The 23,872-nt window shown below is 43.2% G+C and overlaps 1 protein-coding gene across 2 annotated transcripts in view; it reads left to right on the top strand.

Moving 5' to 3' along the window:
* The window catches only part of RAD50 (RAD50 double strand break repair protein), a 120,322-nt gene that overhangs the window by 43,099 nt on the left and 53,351 nt on the right, over window positions 1-23,872 (top strand). For both annotated transcript variants that reach the window (XM_083181966.1, XM_083181967.1), the window contains exons 18-22: window positions 1,117-1,227; window positions 4,301-4,393; window positions 4,487-4,600; window positions 4,867-4,994; window positions 9,761-9,985. In XM_083181966.1, the coding sequence (XP_083038092.1) occupies window positions 1,117-1,227; window positions 4,301-4,393; window positions 4,487-4,600; window positions 4,867-4,994; window positions 9,761-9,985 (671 nt within the window). The remainder of the gene's footprint in view (window positions 1-1,116; window positions 1,228-4,300; window positions 4,394-4,486; window positions 4,601-4,866; window positions 4,995-9,760; window positions 9,986-23,872) is intronic.

Below are 23,872 nucleotides of genomic sequence, written 5' to 3'. Positions count from 1 at the left end.
GGTCCTTTCTGCCATTTTCATTGTGGGGTGGACAATTGGGAGAATTACTTACTCAGCCAGCAGAGGGTTACCCAGGTGTGTGGGCTTTACGCTGGACACTTTGTACCTGATTTTGGAACTCTGGGGATCTCTGAGACATCGACCTAATGGCATCTCATCTGAATAGGAAGCTGACATTTTTAAGAGCAGAGTCCAGGGATCCTCAGGCATTCTTCATGGACAATCTCACTGCCATTGTACATTTCCACAAGGGGTGCAAAAGTGCAACTGGCCATCGATATTGTAAAACTATGCAATGGGTGACCATTGATAGTTTTACATATCGATGGTAATCTATTATGTGTGAGTAGTCAAAACACGTGGGTAGGGCTTCACGGGTGTCAGAGGGCGGAGCTATGCTCCAAGTCCCGGCCTTTTGAAGAAAAAAAACAGCAAAAAATAATTTTTGCTGTGCCATCGATGTAGGGAAAACATCTGGTTCTCCCCCATCGATGGCAAAAGTATTCGACATCGACCATAAACCATTGATGACTGAATCATTGAGAATCGATGGCCATTCCTATACCATAGAGGTAATCCAAATTGATTTCTTGGGTACCCAGCATTTGTGGTAATAGAATGCTAGGAATAGATTTTAGCTTCACTTTCTTCTTGTGGTACTCCAGAAAAAGATATCCGTGGAAATAAAGCTTATATGGGCTAAGGGAATATTAGCAGGATTAGTAGGTCCCAAACCAGGAGTAGAACCTCAATTTTTTTTAAGTATCAGGGCCAAAACTGGTATGTACAGTAGGTAACGGTAGGTGGCAGCCCTGTACTGTGACGTCGTGCTAAACCAAGAACCACAAAGTATTTATTTGTGGTGTTTATTTATCAAAAAAATGAGATGCTTTGCTTTTAGTTCACTTTTTGGGTATAATAAAAGGAATGCTATTTTCTCACAATTTAGTTAGATTTTGCATGCAGTAATGCCAAAAATGATTTTGGAATGTGATACATGCAAAAATAGCAAACTAGGCTGACACATTGGTGAAAAAAGGGGTTTAAATGAACACATTGATTTAATGTTTTTTTTTTTTGTATTCAATAACCAATTTATTTTCTTTCTTAATTCAGGAATCCAGAGAGCAAGTTTTCCCATTGGAATCTACACTAGAAAAGCTTCAGAAGGAGAAACGAGAAATTGTGGAGAGAAAGGACTCCAGCTACAGAGCTGCACAAGAAAGGGTGACACTTCTTCTCATTATCTGATACCCCTTTCACATCACATTGAAAACCCAGGTTATTGCCTGGTCGAAACATAAAAAGAATATAATCGGGCACGATCTCTTTCAATAAATCCACTACTCAGTGTATATACATGTACACATATATGTACACATACATACACAAATACATACACACCAAAAATGAACAAATCTAGTCGATTTAGATATTGCCCGCTCCCAGAGACAATTCTGGAAATTGTCAATAAAGACAGAAGAATAAATGATCTAAATTAGTAGATATAGCAATGATTTAAATGAATAGAAGATGCTTAGAGAGCGCCACACAATTTTGAAAAATGATTACAGTTTATTGTAAAAAATACACATAAAAATAAATATAAAAAATACACACAATTAAAATTACTCATATTGTATATAAAAGTCACAATAAATGACCAAGGTATAATTAATAATATCCGGCTCCAAATCACTCAATTTATAAAGATATATAATGGGATTTCAAATTTTCTTAAACACACAACCCTGTGCGCACCAGGGTGTGTGTATTAATTGAAAAAAATAGTCCTCCAAATTTCCTTTTAGAAGGTAAGTGTATGGCAATATTTGTCAGTGCCAAAAAAACCTTTAATACTTTGATTGGTGAAAATAACAGGACACCCTGAGAGTTGGATAGGTGTCTAATCACCATAAGGTACAGACTGCACAATATATTGGCCGCAATGTTCCTTTGTGTGTGAATGTGGAATATACTTATTTGCCGCAGAAGAAAGGTTTTCAATAGGTGAGCTCGCTACGACCCGCTCAGGCTCTAGCTGTATGTGGCGAGCCTCTGTTGTGGGTAGAGCAGGGTCTAGATACGATGTAAAAGCACTAACCTAATAACCCGGTTAGACCAACCCAGCAATTTGACCAGGGATAAAAGAAAGTGAAAGTGCCGATCTGGCATAGCGATGTGAAAGCAGTATGAGTGTGACATCTCCACCTAGCCTGCCATAACATTTCTAGCTGTCAGAGGGCAGTGTTGTAGTGCTTTAGGCTTTTCATTCTGCACTTCTATTAAAACCAAATTAACATGTTACTATAGAGCTAAGGGGGTACATTTTACTAAGCACCCATGGGTCTGTTTTTTTTTTTCTTATAAAAAATTCTGGTAATTTAATAAGCTCCTGTGCTTGGTGCATGCATGTTTTCTGATTGTTATTCATTCATGTTTGGCTGCCAAGTTTGCCGGCAGCCAAACATTGCAGAACATGAAGCAAGCATGGATCAGTGAGATCAGTGCAGTGGTCCTAGGGAAGGGGGCTGTTTTGGGAAGCCCCCAGGGACCCTGGCCAGGGCTGCCTTGGTGGGGGGGGGGGGGGGGGGTAAAGCTACAGCTGTAGGGACCGATACAAAATGCATCCCCAGTATTTGGCAAAACCAGACTAACTATTGGAGCTCAGTGCTTGTTTAAAAATTTCAAGGGACCCCTGCATACTTTTTTCCCCATGTATTTTTGAAGCAAGAACCGGTTTAAGAGCCTGGTGCTAGTTCTTTAAATACAGGAGGACCTCACTCAATTTTCCTCTGTATTTTTAGAACCATCATCAGTCCGAAGAACCCCAGGGCTGGTTATGCTCCATTGTTTAAAAAAAATATCATTTTACACATAGAAGCATCTGATTAATCCATGCATGTTCTTCAAACATGCCAGACAAAAGAACTTCTATTGGAAATGTGCATTTTGAGAGAATTCAGGGCATAATTTGCAGAAACGAATGCTGGTAAATGTTCGTGTTGTATTGGTGCCTATGGAAAGTCATGGCAAGTTTGGCCTATGGTCTGTTGATACATACATACATGCGTGTTCTGCTGTGATTTTCATTCATTTTTGAGCAAACTTTGTCTGGTTTTGTGTTTAGTAAATTACTAACGTGAATGTTAGTAAATTTACCACAATGAGTTTATAGTAACACATACATTGAGTTATAGTATATGGCATAATTGTCAATAATGTTTACAACACAGAATGGGAATACTTTCTCTTACTTGGACTCATTTACAATACATATTAGCGGAGTGCTCACTCAGTTGTTGTTCTGCCCCCAGCTTCTCTATGTCCTACGGTATAATAAATTCTACATCACTACTTATACTGACATATAGGGCAGTATTCAATGAGAAAAGTTATCCGTGTTTTGTGGAGAATTTGTGCTTTGTTCGCCTTGGATGGAGCATTTTGCTCTCCAAAAGCGAGCAACCCTATTCAATGTGAAATATTCTCCCTGAAAGCTCCCTGCTCCCTGCAGGGGTTAAGACTCGCCGCGAGTGGCGGCGAGTCTTAACCACATTGAATAGAGGGAGCAGGAGTGGCAGCGAGCCCTCCGGAACACGGAGAGTGCATGGAGAGCTAAATAAAACGCTCTCCATGCACGGAGAACTTTTTCATTGAATACTGCCCATAGTGGCTGATTCTGTTCAGGTGCTAGCATGAATTCGGTCAGTTTCCAGATGATGGTTAGGTACTGAGCTTGTTTTTGCTCAGTAGGGGGGGTTGCGGCGGACCCAGGCTGCTGCTGCCGGATCACTCCGGTTGGTGGGTGCCGGGCAATGCGGCGCGGGCTGAGCTGCTGCTGGGGCAGGACGTGGGAGTGTGCCACTGCGTGCACTGCAGGAGGAGTGTGTGGTGTGCAGGTGCTCCACGGGGGGGGGGCGAGTTACTCTGCTCACCCCCATCCCATCCAGGGGGGACACCTGCTACAACTTCTGCAAATGCCTAAAGCTGCCTAGTGGTGGCGCCGGCCCTGATTATGATACTTGCAGGTACTGTGCACAGAAATGTAATGCACAGGGCTACTACATAACCTTCTATCCAATTGAATCTGCCCCATTCATTTCATTTATTAATTTCAGGTTACCGCAAAGCATTTCATTGCTCTTCTGTGCCCCAATAATAGCATTATTCCCCAATCCTTTAGTATGTTCAGCTCCTTTGCAGACCCAACTTCACTCACACACACTCACACACACACAAGTTTTCCTTTTTATACTTACTGACTTATGCAATCGTGATTTCATTTGTTTTCTTCCAGCTCAATGACATTAAAGAAAAAGTGAAAAAAATCAGCTTGTTTATGAAAGAGATTGAAAATTACATACATAATGGAAAAGAGGAATTCAAAGAGGTATTTATTATTTTTCTTTTAATTAAAATGACTCACTAGACTTTCCCATGACCAGTCATCACCTTACTGTTATGTCTTTATTTTTTTAACCAGCAAAAGGAAACTGAACTACAGGAATTAATTACACGTCTTAACGATTGTGAAAAACAGAAAGAAAAAATCAATAAAGAGATGATAACTATTAGACAGGATATTGATACACAGAAAGTAAGTACCTATTCGTGAGTAGCGTCTTGTTAGTTCTCTAGCAATGAAGACTAGGCATTCTATGCCACCTACAGTATGATGGCTGCACATTCCACAGCCTTGTTCTTTGGATCCTAATTTCAATGGTAGCCTAAGGCTCCATTACATACTGCTCTGAACACAGGTCATCCTAGGTCATGCTGGATTTCATACTCATGTAGTCAATATTGAGTAGAACATTGAATGTCATTTGTGCCCTATTTAATGTCTTGTCTCCACACAACTAGATACAGGAACGATGTCTCCAGGACAACTTAACACTCAGAAAACGAATAGAGGAGCTTCAGAAAGTTAAAGAGGAAAGAGAACAACTATTAAAAGAAAGGGGACAGATGAAAGTTGTGCAGCTTAGAGAGTATGTTACGTCTTCTTTTGCTACATTTTAAAATTCCTATTTTGACCTCTTTTTATTGCATGTATGATTTAAGCCTCAAAACTAGAAAAACAGGTCATTGTTGCTCGCAAAGTCAAATATTTCATTTCCTTCCATTCAGCTGAAATACTCTGTTCTACTGTGATGCTTGATCCCAAAATGATGTTCAGAGCTATCTTACATGCACCTAAATAATTGCTCTCTATTGAAAAAAATCAAGTGTTTTAAATATAATAGCCTGTTACATAAACAAATGTAATTCTAATCTCTTCTAAAGGTCTACTGCTTAGTCTAATCATCTGAGATTGTCTATCCCTCTGGATGTGTTGTAAAGTTTATTCTACACTTACCAAGAAACCTGTTTAATGAGAGTAAAGCCCCATACACACTAGTCAACTTTTTAAAAGATATCGCTCAGAAAAGCCCTTCTGAGTGATCTTTTAAAAATTGTCTTTTGTGTACACTTCTAAACCTAGAATTTGACGGCAAATGAGAACCATTCGGCCTCTCTAGTCTTCCCCTTTTATTAACCATATTATTACCCGTAAACCATATTTGATCATTATTTCTTTGTAAGGATATATTTATGTATTTTCCATGCATGTTTAAATTATTCTACTGTCTTATTCACCTCTACCATCTCTGTTGGGAGGCTATTACACTTGTCCGCTACCCTTTCTGGTAAGTTATTTCTCCTCAGATTTTCTTCTGAACCTCCCTCCAGTTCCAGTGCATGTCCTTGTGTTCTAATACTTCTCTTGATTTGGAGAATTTTTCCCTCCTGGACCTACAGTAGTTAAAACCCTTGATATATTGACAATTTCGATCATGTCTCCCCATTTTTCTTCTCTGCTCCAAACTATACATATTGACTTTTTTTAGTCTTTGTGGCCCATGTACCATTGGTACATTGCCCTTTTTGTACCATCTCTAGAGTATTTCTATCCTTTTGGAGAACTTTCCAGAACTGGACACCATATTCTAGATGAAGTTGTACCATTGATGTATACAGCAACATTATTACTCCTTTCTTTCTCCTTCATCCAGTAGGTGACACTGGAGTTCTACAGTGAGTAACAGAAGGAGACTAAAAGGAGCATGGGCACTTTACATTTTAAGAAGTGTAGCAAGCTCCTCCCCTTTTACTTCTCCTCCTAGCCAGGCTTAGATTGTGCCCTGTGGAAGCTGGTCGCAGTATGAGCTCTTTCCTGGGCTGTTTAATATTTTTCATGTTAGAGATCTTCCAGCAGCAAGAGGACAGGCAGGTAGTATCTGCCACTACCTGCCTGCGACGCGGGTGCTGCCGGGGAGACTCTGTTGCCACTGCTTGTGGTGCACTCCTGAGTCCCTGGCTGGTGTGACCACTGTTGCAGTGAGGACCGGACACCAAGGAGTGCATCAGGGTCCTCTGCCAGCCTCACTGCCACTGGCCAGCCAGGCAGATTATGAGTATTCCCTTTGCTCCTTGCTAGCGGGTGACCCAGGACAAATGGCGGTATATACAGTGGATTCTTACTTGGCGCATTACATGGGGCAGAGCTATCGAGCCGTGTGGTCTCTGCCCAGGTGGCCCAGCAATCCACTGCACACGAGACATGGGGCGGCCATCTTAGAAGCTACATGTTGCTGAAAGGCTGTATCTCTGCGTGTGAGAGCTATGGATCTGTCCTCACAGTGCCAATACAGCTTGGAGGCTGCCTGAAAACAACTGGTTTCTTCCCCAAGATCTGTGAGCTCAGACAGTGGGGTTTAGTAACTTTCAGGAGAGCTACTAAGTTCACACCACAGACAGAGGGTGTACTGCTCTGTGATTCATGTGCAGCAGCCCCTGTGTTATCTGCATAGGATGTCCCGCCCTGGGCCTCACGGGTCTCAGATGTGATGTCACAGTTATCCTCTGAATTATCTACCTCTCGGAGAGATAGACCTTTAGGTCTCAGCAAACTGATTTAGCTTCAGCTGAACAAGGTCTTACAAGAGCCCTTGCCCCAGTAGTATCTGCTCATCCAGCCCCTCCTCCGTTTGTACAGTCTGACACGCCAGCCTTAGAGGAAGGTGAATTCCCTGACTTGGAGGTGGAGGAGCCTGAGAATGTTTCAGGGGGTCTGGAAGACTTAATTGCCATGGTTAAATTAGCTCTGCAGGTGGAGGATGAGGATTAGGCCCTGGCCCAACCTACTGTATTAAGTTAAAGACACAAACAGGCAGCTTGGAAAAACTTTCAGGTCTCTTGTAGATTTTTAGCTTCCTATCTCTTCCCTGCAGATAGCAGGACATTGTGTGAAACCCCAACGTCTGTTGACCCTTCGGTTTCCAGACTGTCAAAGAAGGTTGTGCTTCCTGTCCCTGGAGCCTTGATTCTTAAAGAGCCTTCTGACTGTTGGAATTGGAGACCACCCTAAAGACAATTTACACTGCTGCGGGTGTTTCACAGCGTTCTGCACAGGTGGGTTGCTGGATTACTAAAGCAATGGAGGTTTGGGCCGGTCAGATTGCTCAGGATTTGAGAAAGCACCACAAGGTCACCTGCTGCCAGATTCTAACAGACCACATTCGCGAAGCAGTTGCATACCTCACTGAGGCGTCTACTGATGTTTGCATTGTGGCTAGTCGTATTTCAGCTCTAGGCCTTTTAGATCAATCAGCCTATTGGGGTTCTGGCTTTTGGAGAAGAAGATCCTGACTCCAAGTATCTACACATGGTGCGTGCACTCCACATCTACATTGTCAGAACGGCTTCTTTCCGCAATTCAGACCCCTTGTTTGCTCTGTATGATTCAGTGAAGCCTGGATGGCCGGCAACCAAGCAGACTTTGGCTAGATGATTTAGCGTTTTCATTTGCAAGGCTTATGTGGCGGCTTTCTTGGTTCCGCCTTCTTCAAGTTCCGTGCATACCGCGCATTCTGTGAGACTTACGTGGGCGGCTCCCCATGGGGTTTCCATTTAGCAGCTTTGTCATGCTGCCACTTGGAAGACTTTTGGTAAGTTCTACCGGTTTGACAGTATGGTGGCCCCTGTGTCGCAGTTTAGTCGCTCTGTGTTATGGGGATCTCGGCGCTGTCCCACCCATGATAGGAGCTCTAGGACATAGAACTCCAGTGTCACCTAGTGGATGTAGGAGAAAACGGGATTTTGTACTTTGCTTAATTCCTTTTCTCCGATTCCACAGGAGACAGTGGTCACTGTTCTTCATTTAAGTCCCATTGACCTTCTGCTTGTTGAAGCTTCCTGTCAGGGTTGATTTTATTTGTTTGTGTTGGAACTCCCTTGTCGTTTTGTAGGATTTATCTCTTCAGGGTTCTCACTGTGTTTCAGTACTTATCTTATGTTACTGTGTGTTAAAACGTGTGTGTTACCTCCTCGGAAGTATATTTACTTCCAGTTCGCCTCTGGGCATAATTGCTCAAGACTGCCGAGGAGAGGAAGTAGAAGGGGATGAATTGGTGACACGGATTCAAATTTAAAGTGCCCATGCTCCTTTTAGAATCCTTCTATTTCCCCACTGTAGAACTTCAGTGTCACCGGTGGAATCGGAGAAAAGGATTTAACGTAAGTACAAAATCCTCTTTTCGGCTGCTTATTCCTCTCCCTATTCAACCAAACATCTGACTTGCCTTCTTCATTGCTTTGTTACATTGTAGGTTAGCCTTTAAGTCACCTGAAATAGTGACTCCTACTGTAGATCCCTTTCCTCCTCATTAGTTTCCAATATATTGCTAATAACCTCTTCTTATGTATGCCATATCGGGCTGTCCTGAACAATTTACGGGCATGCCACGATATGTAGGTGCTCGCTAGTGGTGCCTCCAGCTGTGTACCACTTGCATACCTTTCCCCCACACACGTATACCTCCACCGTGGTCGTACACCAGATCGCTGGGGCTTCCCTGCGACTGCCCTCCACCGATCTCGGTCCCGCCACCCCACTCGCAAACCCCCCCCACTCCCCCCCCCCAGAGCGGTTTCTTGAGTGGCCGCTCGGAGCCACTATGGCTGAAGTTAGTGGCTGCAGCTTGAGTAGTGATTTTACAATTTTTGGCATTAAACTAATTGCCATGCTCTTGACCATTCTCTACCTAGATCATCAATCATTTGTTTTACCCCTCAGAGGGTGTCTGCCCTATTTCTTACCTTTGTGTCATCTGCAAAAATGCATAGATTTCTCTTCCATACCATTTGCAATGTCCGCAATAAATATATTTAGAAATAACTGGTCCAAGTACAGATCCCTGGAGGTAATCTACTCGTAATGCATTCCATTTACCACAACAACTTTCTGTTTTGTATCCTGCAACCAAGATCTTATCCATTCAACCATTTTAGTATCTAATCCCAAGCTTTCTAGTTAGTTAGCAGTCTGAAATCGAGGACATTGTCTAAAGCTTTACAAGCTATATCTATGGCCCCTCATTTATCTATTACTTTAGTCGCACATTTAAAAAAGTCAGTAAGATTTGTTAGACATAATCTCCCCCGAGTAAATCCATGCTGTTTAGGATCCTGTAAATTTCTGGATGTGTGATAATCTAGAACTAGAGTTCTTCCATCAATTTCCCTACTACTGGCTCACTGGTCGGTAGTTGTTTGCATGTTCGATGCTGACACTTTTGTGCAGTGGTCCTCTGGAAATAGACCACTCCTGAAAACGCTAATTTAGCCGTAATTAGCATAAAGCAACCACAAATGTGCATTAAAACAACTCATAATAGCTTTATTTTGACTATCTGACTTTTCGTTTGCTTTCCAGAGAGCACCACGAGTTGGAAAAGCAGATTGAAACACTGAAAACAAACCAGAGCCAGGCACTTGGCCGGCAGAAGGGGTTTGAGGATGAGATAATTCGTTTTAAGAAGGAGCTACGTGAGCCTCAGTACAAGGATGCTGAAGAGAAACATAAGGAGATGATGATCGTTATGCGGACTACAGAGTTGGCCAACAAAGACTTGGATATTTATTATAAGACTCTGGACCAGTGAGTATTGGGAATAATAGAACAACTACCATTTACTCGTACTACTGTGTAGCAATAATTCACCTCACAGGCTTGCATCCATGTTTTAAGCTAGTAAGCCCGCTCAAAGCTGATACTTCTTAACCTAGTCTGCTACCTTGTTTAGACATGCATGAACACTTGCCTCTGTGTTTGTGCATGTGTGAGAGAAAGAGATGTAGTTTCACTCACTGCCAACAGATGGCAGTGTTTCCTATACATATATAAAGATGATATGGGGCATCACTGTGTATAAGTAACTAAACATTTATGAATGTGCACAAGTATCATACAAAGGGGTGGGTGATGCAAAGCTGTATGTGCTGTTTTTGAGGAGAGGTGCATAGTAATTGAGTGCACCTAATGGTGCCCATCCACATATGCGTTTGGATGCGATGCAACATCGCAATGCAATGTCCCATTGCATCTTATGGTGCCCAAGTGCTTTTTTACAGCACCCAATGTCACATGCCATCTGCGGTGTAGGGCAGCGCTGTGCGGTAGGGCTGGTGGGCGACGGTGGCACAATTTCAAAATGCAATTTAAAATACTGGGTGGCCTTCCAGACCTTTAGCCTTGACTGCACCGGCAGCATGGTGGCTTGTGAGTATGGGCAGGGAACCCGGTTAGCAGGATGCCCTGTGTTAGAAAGCCAGTCAACAATAGAAAAATGCCATTTAAAAAAAGCGCCATTGCAAGGGGTTGAGCTAGACTCCAGGTGGCCACTCACCCCTGCTTCCCAGCAGCCTCGGTTCATCAGAGTGCCAGTTGCCATCTTTAATCATACATGTGGTGATGCTATGCTGGTTGTCTCATCCTGCTGCTGGGGGACGGCGCTGATCACTAAACAGCGTTTTTGAGCTGCACAGCTACACCAAGGTCATAAATTACAGTGCTGTATAGATGGTTGGAGAGATTTAGCATAAGATTGTCTGTGTGCATGTTGTTTGTAGCATTGCTATAAACCTATTAGGGCTGGTGTGGAGCTGCTCCCCTCTGCCCTCTCTCCTGACTGACCCTTCTGGTATCTACAATGAGGAAAAAGTACTCTCTTTTGTTGGGGGCACCCTATTCCCCTTTCCCCTGTTACCTTCTGGTATCTAGCCTATTCTATTCTTTCACTGTTCTATTCTGCTCAGTGTTTTTGTATTTTCTGTCCTTATTAAAGACTCCAAGGTAACTATTTACCCAAGGTGACTTGGTATTTTCAAATTGTGCTTGAACAAAAAAACATGCAAGAAATTATAGCAATATACTCCGATTTTATGGATTATTTCTAAAAATCCACAGTTTTCCATAAATGACAGCACTTAGGGCTCAGGCATGTAGTGACTCCCCTATTAAGAATAAGGGGAGACAATAGAAACCAACATGGTGCAGGTCAATAAAATAAAAATAATAATAATAAGTACAGTACAATAAAATGACTTGTTTAAAAAGCACTAGACAAATGTCCTTGGGTAAGCAGCAGGCAGGCAGATGTAGAACGGGTCCACAACCACGATCCCTCAGTCTGGACAAGTACCTCTGGTTGGGTACCGCAGCCAGCACAGCACCAAAAGTCCAAGTTAGGCGGTACACGCTTAACGTGTTTCAGTTATTACCTTAGTCACGCCTATGTGATTCTGATAAGCAGACCCCTAGTCAGGATACGGCTGTTTGGGCGTTCCAGCTCTCGTAAAGAGAGGGAATTTTCCAGATTATCAGCTTCCATAGACTCTGAGCTAGACCGGGCCCTGCTCTGGTTAGATCAGTAGCGGGTTTATCAAGGGTTGTAACACCCTCTAAATCAGGGGTAACCAACCAATCCGATGCAATGAGCCAAATAATGTGTTATGGTAAGACAAAGAGCTGATACCATACAGAAAATAGGCATGGCCTAGCTCCTGCAAGGTCATGACCCATTTTTAAATGGTTTCTGGCCTAGCTGGCACAAGGCCATGCCCCCTGTTTATGCTGAATGACAATTGTATGCGCATGACCTTGTGTCAAACCTGTTTTTAGTTAGGCTGGGATTGAGACAAGCACATTGAAAATGCACACTTTTCGTAATCTTCCCACTATAAAAACATATTTTGACAAGGATTGTCAAAAGTGGCACTTCTGACAATCCTTGTTTTCATAATTTCTTTTTCAATTCTGGTTTGTATGCAAATCTGCTTGCAGTAATTCTCTCACATGTGTGAATAAGAACAGATCAATGTTTTGATTTCACTTATTCCAGTGTTGAAAAAAAAAAAACTCACTAAGGTAAGTAGACAGCCCCCACACCAACTCTGCTATGCAGCTGTAGACCTGCTCTGATGTCTGGTCACTGCACCCGCTCTGCTTTCCAGCCGCCACACCTAGCCTCTGACCCCCTTGCGGTGTCTGTACCCAGTTCCTGACACTGGGTACTGCATTCTCTTCCCAGGACGTGACGTCATGACATCACATTGGGCACAAAGCAAAGTAGCACAGTCAGAGGAGGCTTTGACAGCTCAACCAATGACGCCAAAGGGACAGTTGGGGGCAGACTGCTGCAATTCGGGTAGGTCTGGTCCCAGTCTGTCGAAGACAGATTGGTGTTGGAGATAATAGAATCTGTATACAAGATAGAATTTGCAAAATTTCCGGGTTATTGGAAAACAGAGTCTCCAATTCCTCAAGATCCAGTAGAGAAGTCGGCGTTAATCAACAGCCTAGAAAAAATGATAAACAAAAAGGTGGTAGTGAGAGTACCAAAGGAACAAGAATGTCAAGGCTGGCAGTCAAGGTTCTTTATAGTCAGGAAGCCCTCGGGGGGTTTCAGGACTATCCTGGATCTAAAAAAATTCAGGATGGAATCACTGAGGACGATTCTTCCAGACGTCAAGGAAGTGGCTTTTCTGACTACAATAGACCTACAAGATGCATACCTTCACGTACCTATATATGCAGGTCATCACAGATACTTAAGGTTCCGTTTAGGGGGGGCAACTTTATCAGTTTGTCGCCCTGCCATTAGGCCTGGATACATCTCCAAGAACATTCACAAAAGTGTTGGTGGTACTTGTGGCCAACCTGAGGCAGCAGGGCATCTCCGTGTGGCCTTACCTGGACGACATACTTATCATGGCAAGGACAAGAAAGGAAGCAGAAAAATGCACTCTGCAGGTCAAACAGTACTTGGAGAAGCACTGATGGCTGATAAATCCGGAAAAAAGTCAAATGGTTCCTGCCCATATGACAATAAAACTGACAGAGGACAGAAGAGAGAAATTAATAAGAAAGATATTTCTCCTTCAGGACAAGAAAGTGGTCTTCTCAGGAGACTGTATGAAAGTTCTCTGCCTTATTTCCGCAGCTCTAGATACCATTCCATGGAGTCGGTTTCACATGAGGCCTCTGCAAAGCTGTTTTCTCATGCAATGGAACGGCCCACGGGAAAAACAAGAATCAAGTGATTCATCTGTTAAGGAAAGCCCGTCAGGACCTAGCATGGTGGTCTCTCAGGCAAAGACTAAAGAAAGGAAGAATGTTTGTAGTGTCAAAACTAAGGTTTGTAGTGTCAAAACCACCGATGCTAGTCGAACAGGCTGGGGAGCGGTCTGCGGGGATCGCATGGTTCAAGGAGTCTGGCCCAGAGAAATAAGTCACAAACCTACTTAAACAGGCAAGGAGGGACAAAGAGCCGAGAGCTCATGTCAGAAGTATCAAACGTAATTGCCTGGGCAGAGAGTCAAGTGACCAGCCTTACAGCGGTGTTTGTGGCAGGCAAGGAGAATCTGCAGGCCGACAGCCTCAGCAGGCATCTGGTAACTTAATTGGTCAGAACAGATTATGGAGAGCTCAACCGTCTACCTGGAAGTTGACAGCGTGGCTACTGAGACCCAGATGTGGAGTTTTGTAGATCAAAGAGCGTTAAAACCAAAGATTTGGCAGTAGTGCTGGAGTTTCTTCAGCAAGGACTAGACAAGAACCTATCCGTCAGCTCTATAAAAGTGAAAATGTTGGCCTTATCAGCTATGGTAGACTGGAAAGTAGCAGAGAATAAGTACATCCATTGGTTCGTACAAGCAGCTAAACGTTTAAACCATCGTTCCATAGCCCGCTGGCACCATGGGACCTTAATTTGGTGGTAAATGCTTTAGTAGAAGCTCCTTTTGAACCGCTTCAAGAAATATCGCTTAAATGGCTAACGATCAAAGTGGTCTTTTTAGTAGCGATCACTTCCGCAAGGAGAGTGTCAGAAATTCAGGCCCTTTGTTTAGCACAACCTTTCCTAAATTTCTTTCCCGAAAAAGTAGTATTAAGAACTAATCCTCAATTTCTCCCGAAAGTGGTTTCCACATTTCACATCAATCAAGAAATTATCCTTCCTTCTTTCTGCATAAACCCGAGGAATTCGAAAGAGGAGAGACTGCATAAACTGGATGTAGTCAGGGCATTAAAGATATACTTGGAAAGAACAAAATCTCATAGGAATAAAGGTTGTTTGTTTTGACTGCGGGGAAAAACAAAGGACAGGGGGCCAGTAAAGCCACAATTTCATGGTGGATTAGGACTTGTATTCTCGAAGCGTACAAAGTTAGAGGTCAACTACCACCGGTCGGCTTAAAAGCTCACTCAACCAGAGCAATGTCGGCCTCCTGGGCAGAGAAGGAGGCAGCTTCGATACAAGAATTGTGTAAGGCAGCGTGCTGGTCCTCGGTGCACACATTCCCCAAACACTACAGAATGGATGTAATGGCGTCGGCAGATGCCTGATTTGGTAGAAAGGTACTGAGTGCAGTAGTGTAAAAAAAAAAATATATATATATATATATTGTTTTCATTAATTAGGTGAAGTAACCATGTTATTATTTGAGCCCACCCAGTGTGTTTAACTGCTTGGGTATTACCCATTAGTTGGCTGCCATGGGGAGGTAGAGGAAAGTACAGATTCCTACCTGTTAATATGCTTTCCTCTACTCCACCATGGCAGCATTATCCCGCATTATTGTGGTGGTAGATGTTTATTGATATAAGTTATATGTTATGATGCTGTATAATCAAGACACTGAGGCCTACGGAGGCGGAGCTTATATAGGGGCCAGCATATTAACAGGTAGGAATCTGTACTTTCCCAAGAGACTTGTGTACTCTAGTGATTTATCATCTTGTAATTAAACGTATAATAAAATAAAAAATTCCAGCGCTGTGTTTTGTATTGCTCTGAGAATTGATGATGACCTAGAACGTAACCTGTACTGATTTAGATCAGTAGCATAAGTGAATTGTATCTACTGTTCGCTGTTAGTTTCTGTATTACTCATGCTGCAAATGTGGCCTCCTGTCCTTAGCTGCACTGCTGTTCAATACAGACACACACAAGTAATATTAGTTCAGAGAAAAGCAAATTGACTATTTATTTTTTAAATGCTAAATCTGTACATAAATTGTACATTAATTGTTAGAAATTGAGCATGATTAAATGGATGTACAATGAATTGGTGTCAAACATAGTAGTATTGCAGTTCACATAGATAACTTAGGGGAGTATACATGATTAGAGTTTTAGCAGTGGTACTTTAGTAAGTATTCCCTGTAGTATCGGCTGCTGCTAAATTGCTGGTTTTATAGTAGTGGAGATACGGCCCCTAGCAGCCAATCAGATTTTACTTGGCATTCATCTTAAACCGTTTATAAGATGATAGCTAGAGTCTCCACTTCTATAAAACCCTATTTTAGTAATTATACCCCTAAAACTCAACATTGCTCCTGGGTGATGACAGATGATCCAAAGACCAGCTGTCCCCCCAGTTACTGTCACTATAACTTCTGTAGCATTGGGTTTGTGCATTTGTGTGATCTTGGGTTCAGATATGTACAGGAATCGCTGACTATGTCAAAGGTTTCCGCTGTCAATCTCTGAAGAGTTTGTATTTGTCTTGCATCCTATTGGGGGAACTTGTACACCTCAAGATGTAAGGGCATTTTAATTCTTGTGATCTTTTGAATTAGCTCCTCCCCTTTTATTCCACCTGACCTAAGGTTTTTTTTTAAGAGTCCTTTGGAGCCGGGCTGTGTTTTTTTCAGGCCCTGAATACTGTACTTTATAATACTTTTGTGGAATGTTGTTGCATTGACACAAAGTGGCCCATTGTGGGTTATTTCTTTAAATTCACATCTTCCAGTTTCCATGTGGATTTATCAACAGTTACACATTTTGGACGTCATTCAGGTTCTCATTCACCGTTGCGAATTTGCAATGGTGAGCGATGTTTTGCGACTGCGCATAAACATTTATGGGCATGTGCAGCCGCTTGGTGCGAGCTGGCACGGTGAATTTATTATTCGCCAGGCACTTGAACACAGCAATGCAGGTGTGGGGATGCAGGCAGCCAGCCCATGGAAATGCCCAGCGTTTCATGGCTATTGCCATGAAAACGCTGGGTGTTCCCATGATAATTTGCCGATGACAGCTGACATCAGTGCAGGCAGTCAAAATCTATTCAAATTGCTTAGTACGTGACTGCAAATCGCTCTGTGGGTGGAGAATGATTGATCGCAATCTATGTCATCCTGAACCACTACCATGCCTATTTTTTTAATATTGCTTAGCACACATTGCTGCATGTGTATGTGCTTTCTATGGGCGATCTAGACTCCGGGAAACCGTCTACCCTAAATAGCTTAGCAAAAAGTTTTGCACACATATTAACGTGTATATGCCTCTTTATGTAATGGAGTGATTTGATGTTTTAAATATTCAGTAGTCAAATTAAAAATAAACTGCTGCATATATATTAAAATTAGAGATGTGCAGGTTCGGATTTACCCGGATCTCAAAACGAGACCTTATTGCCTATCTGGCTGTCACATGTTTTGGAGCCCAAGACATGTGACAGCCGATAGCCAATAAAATTCCATTTTGAGATCCGGGTAAATCCGAATCTGTACATCTCTAATTAGAATATACATTTAATTTGTTTTGCATTTCAGAAACTCTCATTCACTGTGAGAAGTTCATTTTTGGTAGATACGGTTTTTCTTCCTATTGTAACTTGCTTGTATTTCCATGTATTTTGAAGTAGCGATTTGTATACTTGTTTGTTCTTGTTTTTTTTTTAAGGCAGATGATGGTAGATAACTGCAATGGTTTCTAAACATCATATTGAGTGTTTAGCGCAGGAATATCCTGTAAAATTTCTGTTTATGCTTTGACTTTTACATAATCTCAATGCAATTGATGGCTCTCAATGCAAGTGAAAGAAATTTCTCACATAAATTCACATAATGATAAGCATCACTTGTCATATCATTTTACTGATACTCGGAACTCTATTTCCAGTGTTCTTATTTTGGGTTAAAAAATATTTAGCTTTATAGTCGTCTTGTAAAAGAGGACATATACGTGGGGCTATATTAACCCCATTTCTGAGCAATCGCGCTGTGTGTATAGCACCGGGTGACGGTGGTGTGCGGCTATCCCCGCAGAGATAGTGCATGCACTGTCTATCTTGCTAGATGGCTAGGATTTCCGCATCACCCTGTACGTGGCTTTACTTTCCAGGTCTATTTGCACATCACTTTTATGTTATTCAATTTGTCGAGACACCAAGGGGGGTATTCAATCCCCGCTTCTATTTTCGATGGGGGAAATGGCGGCGGACGCCTATTTAATGCTGTCTTCCACGACAGCATTCAAGATGCAGTAGGACAGAAAGGGCCAGACTTTAAAAGCTGTCGGGTCGGTTTTGCTGAAAATGGCCGTGAATTGTTGCGCTAAGGGCTGGCTCTCGAAATCCTCACTGTTTACACGGACACGCCCCCTTTTGGCCAATCGCCAGGTGGGACAAGGAATCAAGTCTGGGGTTATGCAGCCAAGCAAAACGGGCCAGGGTCACGGCTGTCGGGACGGGCCGACCGCCGTGACGTGGGCTTGAATACCCGCCTAGTCAGTATGGGCAACCGGCCTCCAGTTCCTTCCTATTTTTTAGTCCTATTTGATTGTTATAAATGTTAATGATTGTTTAAAAGACCTGCTGGTATATTACATAGAGGTGTCCCTTTAATTTATGAAATATTCACTTACTGGGGAATCTAGAAGGAATGTGTGACACAAGTGTGGCAACACTAGTCTTAATGACTGCCGTGACTCACTCACTTTCATCAGAGTTTCCACTATGAACACACTACACCAGCTGGCAGTAGGAGACAAGGGGGTGGGTACAGACAGTGAGAGAGGAGGAAATGATCTGAAAGCCCCCTATTAGCCTACCTGACCAGTGAAGTGGCTGGTCCTGGAGAAGGGACTAATCTGGTAGTAAGTCATCCTTCTGTTCCTTAGCTTGATATGTGTTTCTGGAAACCAGGACAGCCACAACTAGGTGAGCACCTGCCATGGGGCACCCACAAAAGGCACTGATGGCTGGTGTCGCTCATCTGCTACCAATGCCTGGGCACATAGCAGAAAGCAGCACACCTACCCCCCATAGAGTAAGACGCCTCTATACTATTCCTAACTACACATCCCCACCCTTCTAGGGGTACTCTCATCTCCTAACGTACTGACAGCATTTAACCCTGCACTGACCAGAGTACAACAGTGTACTTGATCTACCACAGGAGAAAGCAGATGACCCAGCTACTTCTATTTCTGAAGGAGCCCATACACGCTCCGTTCTGGACGTCCGTTCTGTACTTTTAAAGTACACATCGTATCGCATCGTGCATTGTGCATGCGATGCGATACGATGTAAAGCTAGTACAAAAAGTATGCGCAGCACATACTTTTTGTACTGTTCTATGAGATGCGCGGGAGCGTGCATCTCATAGTACAGAACGGACGGAGCACAGAACGGAGCGTGTATGGGCTCCTTGACACTCGTTTCATACAGCAAGGACATCACAGAACGCTCACTGACTCTCAGGGGACCTGGACGGTTGAGAGAGTCAGCAGCAGCAGCATCAGTGATCTTTACCACTGTGAGTGTCCCTCTTCCTTAATATATCTATATCACACATTATCTCTTAGTGGTTACCGTTGCATCTAATTACCTAGCCACAGCATGTCCACTCCCTACCTTTAACCCTATAATTGATTAAAGGAAAATGTTAAATCAATTAGTATGGATTCAATTTAAAATCCATGCAAAATAATCCTTTTGTTGCATACAGCATTTATTGCACACAACAAGCTTAAAAGTGTCTGGACTGCACCAATGTAGGACAACTCCTCCTTGGTCTTAAAATACAAGTAAAATATTTCGCTAGCTTACATCCTTGACCTCATCAGATAGGAATAGGAAACCCAATATGCAATCAGGCTAATCAATCACATAGCCATGGGTGATTCCATTATACTGTTCCCCTATCTGATAAATCTGAACATCAGTTCTTTCATCCTCTCTGAGACCCGATATATATATATATATATATGTAATAAAAACACATACTCCAAGGGTCGACACAGAGAGTCCAAACCAATTTAATTGCAAATTTATTCTATAATAATTGCTAATATAAAATTGTATATTATTTCATGTTTTGTGTTATTTGTTTACACCCTTCCCCAAACCCCCTCCCCCATATTACACCCACAAAAGTGCCAGCTGCTGACATGAAGAACAAGCAGCTTTGTGCATATGACTGCATACACTGCATATCAAGTTAGGCTATTGGATATTTACCCACACCCAAGACCCAATATACTTTTTTTTTGTAGTTGAAAGTGATAATCCTTTTGATTCCTGTCAATGAAGGATTCAGTTGGGGTGAGAGTTGGAGGTGGACAATGTGTCGAAGTGGAAGGAAACCTAATCCAGTGATTCAGTGTGAGCACTTTGCCAGTAGGCCTAGCGAATATGGTTTGAATTCACACCCTGTCTGCTTAGAACAGTGGGTGCGCACTTGTGCCAGGCAGATTTGCATGTTTCTGCCACTTAAGTCTGGATGGACAGCGCAAGGTAGGATAGAGGTGAAGTTCGGGAGTGCTTGAGATTTCGTGTGTTGGGGCATTCGAACAAACAAAAGCACAAGTGCCTGAGCAACCCCAAACTTCCCAAGCGGCCGCAAACAGCCAAAACCAGAAGCAGCAGCCCCAGGGGAGCAGGGGCTGCTGCAGAAGGCAGCGACTGCAGCTTCAGTGTGGAGTATTTCTGGGGCTGTACAAACCTGCCCTCGTAGGAAAACCTGCCACTCAAGGGGCTAACATACTGTACATGTGGACTTTCATTGGTAACGGCAAAGTGTGCTGACCACAGCACTAGTGGAAACATGGCGATTGTACACATCACAATAATTGGGGATCCATGTGCTCAGGTGTTGACATTGACACCAAAAAATGTGGAAACCTCTTGTCCATACCCCACTTCCTACATCTCCATTGCGTTGCAGAAAGGAAGCATGATATACAGGAGGAATCAGTCTGTAATATAGAAAAAGGGTGTCAAAATAATATTGTGAAAAAATATGTACTTATTCATGTTCTCAAAATACCCAAAATACGCGTTTTTTTATAAAGACGGTACTCAGTGCTAGGAGGCACTATTTTTTTTTATAGATTCTTTATTTTAGATTTTTCAAATAACAGGGGAGACATAGGTACATGCATTTCACATATCACAAGTACAAAATGATAGGAAGTGTAACTATTTGTCATACATGTATCACATAGTAACAATCAGAAAACTGTATATTTTGCTAGTACAGAAAGTCTTAACATTTATTAAACAAAAGTAGAGGGGAGGGGAGGAGGGGGGGGGTAAGACAGGGGGCTGGGTACAGGCATGATGGTGCATTAGCTGAGTGATTAAAGTTGTGTTATTCTCACGAGGAGTTTATTTCACATGCACACGGGTGGATTTAACGAAATGTATTCACTTGTGGACTTAAATTCAAGCCACGGTGACCAAGTGGCCACATGTGTGGAATGTTTTTCTAGTGCAGAGGAGTATATGTCCTCCATATGCATATAAAAATCACTCTCTGACACCACTCTCTTATCGTAGGGGCTCTCGTTGAGCGCCAGAGGACAGGTACCACCGCTCTAGCCGCATTTCATAAATGTTTCAAAAGTGAGTTCTTATATCTAGTCACAGGTAGGTTAGAGTGCGAAAGGAGCCAGAGGTCAGGTCCGCTGGGCACATCATACCCCACAATTTTAGATGTCAATTTTATGATTGCGTTCCAGAATGGGATTATCCGAGGGCAATCCCACCAGATATGTATTAGGGTACCTCTCTCCCCGCCACATCTCCAGCACAGAGGTGACACCGAAGGGTAGCATTTATGGAGCAAGAAGGGGCACCTATACCACCTGGTGAACAATTTATATTGGGTTTCGCTAACGTCTAAACTGGTAGAACACTGCGATATCATACTACAATGCCTTTTCCAGTCAATCTGTATCCCCCGGTGGTTAAGGTCGTTGTCCCATGCTTTACAGAAAGAGGGAGTGTCGGGGAATGTACCATCTAAAATGATTTTATATGCCTTAGATATGAAGTGTGCCGGGGCTGGACCCTGTGTACATAGCTTCTCAAAGGGAGTGAGCTCTCTATTGAGATTTAGCGTCTTGTTTTGTGTTTGGATAAAATGGCGGAGCTGTAAATAGAACCAAAAGTCCCTAGGGGGTATGTTGTCCGTTTCACATATTTCTGAGAATGATCTAAGTGTACCCTGGGAGTATAGCCTGTGTACCCTATCTAAACCCTTTTTCTCCCATCTGGCAGCTATTCCTCCTGATAGCCCTGGGGTAAACGCAGGGTTGCCTATGACAGGCAGGAGCGGGGGATTAACGGATGAGATATTATATTTATACCTAATCGATTTCCATACCGCTAGAGTAGGGCCTACTGTGGGATGTGTGGATTTCCCGATTTTGGGGAGCCAAGGGACCATTCTGAGGTTTAGCTGTGTGGAATAGGATTCAAGCGTCACCCACTGTTTTCTGCTAGAGTCTGGACGCGTCCAGTCCATTATCCTATAAAGGATTGATGATTGGTAGTAGGCCGAGATCAGGGGTAATTGTTGACCCCCTTGTGATTTATGTCTAGACAGGTGGCAATGTTTGAACCTGGGTCTCCTTCCCCCCCAAACAAAGTGACTAATTGCTTTATGAGTATCGATCAGGAAGCGCTGGGGAAGTTTAAGAGGAACAGTCTGGAAGATATACAGTAGTCTGGGCAGTACATTCATTTTGATTATATTCATACGTCCCAGCCAGGAAAACCTCTGCGTGAGCCACTGCGCCATTTCTCGTTTCAGCTTCTGCAGCAAGGGGTCATGATTAATGGAGATAGTTCTTGGAAGGGAGGACGGAATCAGAACTCCCAAGTATTTGACATGTGACGGATGCCATTCAAATGGGAAGGTGGATTTCAGAGTTGTGGTTATTGCCGCAGGTAGGGATATGTTTAGGGCAGTGGACTTAGTGAAGTTAATTTTAAAATTGGATAGTCTACTAAATTGGTCAAATTCTTTCATAAGGTTCGGAAGTGAAGATGTTGGATTGGTCAGGATCGCGAGTAGGTCGTCCGCAAATAGGGCCAGTCGGTGGTTCATGTCTCCCACCTGTAAGCCTGTGATGCTGGGATTCTGCCTGATCGATCGTGCTAGGGCCTCCATACCTAGAACAAATAGCAGGGGCGAAAGTGGACATCCCTGACGTGTCCCGTTTGATATGTTGATCGGCTCAGACAGGATCCCATTCACCCTAACTTGTGCTGTCGGGGCTCTGTAGAGAGCTAGAATTTTTTGAAGAAACGACTCGCCCAGCCCCAGCCTCCGCAACAATGCCTCTATGAAGGCCCAGTCCACTCGGTCAAAGGCCTTCTCCGCATCAGTGGAGAGGAGCATCATGGGTGTGCCATTTGACTGGGCATGCGCAATCAGGTCAAATACTCTAATGGTGTTGTCTCTTGCCTCTCTTCCTGGCACAAACCCAACCTGGTCGGGGTGGATTATCCCTGGCAAAAGCGGACCCAGGCGGTTGGCCAGGAGTTTGGCGTAGAGCTTGAGGTCTACATTCAGTAGGGAGATAGGTCTATAACTAGATGGAAGAGAGGGGTCTTTGCCCTCCTTTGGTAGCACCGTTATGTGAGCTCCCAGAGATTGACTAGTGAAGGGATTTTTGTCCGATACCGTGTTACATGCCCGTAGGAGCAGTGGGATCAGCTTCTCCTTAAATGCCTTATAGTAAGTGATTGGGAAGCCGTCTGGGCCTGGACTCTTACCGGAAGGGGTGGTTCCGATGGCTTTAATCAATTCGTCTTCTGTAAAGGAGTCTTCTAATGCCTGGGTCACTTCTGTGGGTAGACTAGGGAAAGAAGAGTTCTGCAAATACTGTTCCAATTCTAATTTATGGGCGGTCAGAGCATCCGATGAGCGATGCAGGGTTAGATTATACAGGTCTGTATAGTATTTATGAAAGACTTTAGCTATGTCTTTGCTTTTGACATGTAGGTTGCCGCCAGAGTCCTTCATTTTAGTTATGTATGTAAGTGACCTTTGTGCTCTAAGTGCCCGGGCTAACAATTTCCCTGGTTTATTTCCCCATCTGTGGTATTTATGTCGGCACCACCTGAAGGCTCTTCGGGTATTGTCATCTAGCATATTATTGAGTGTTGAACGTGTTTTTTGGAGCTCTAATAGTGTGTCATTGGTGCGGGATGCTTTATGAGTTTGTTCTAACACTTTAATTTTGGATAGTAGGGCCAACCGACTTTCGTTTTTTTTTTTTTTTATGAGAGATCCCATCTGAATGCATTTGCCCCTTATTACGCATTTGTGGGCTTCCCAAATAGTCAACGGTGAGCAGTCCTCTGTGGAATTTAGTGAGATTTATTCATCTATAGTCGCCTCTAATTGGGCACGGCTGTCAGGGTCTCTGAGTAACTGTTCGTTAAACCTCCATTGCCATTG

This window comes from Crinia signifera, chromosome 4 (genome assembly GCF_055691185.1).
Source record: "Crinia signifera chromosome 4, ASM5569118v1, whole genome shotgun sequence".
NCBI lineage: Eukaryota > Metazoa > Chordata > Amphibia > Anura > Myobatrachidae > Crinia > Crinia signifera.
The sequence above is the reverse complement of the archived record's forward strand: the minus strand, read 5'-3'. Positions and strand labels throughout refer to the sequence as shown.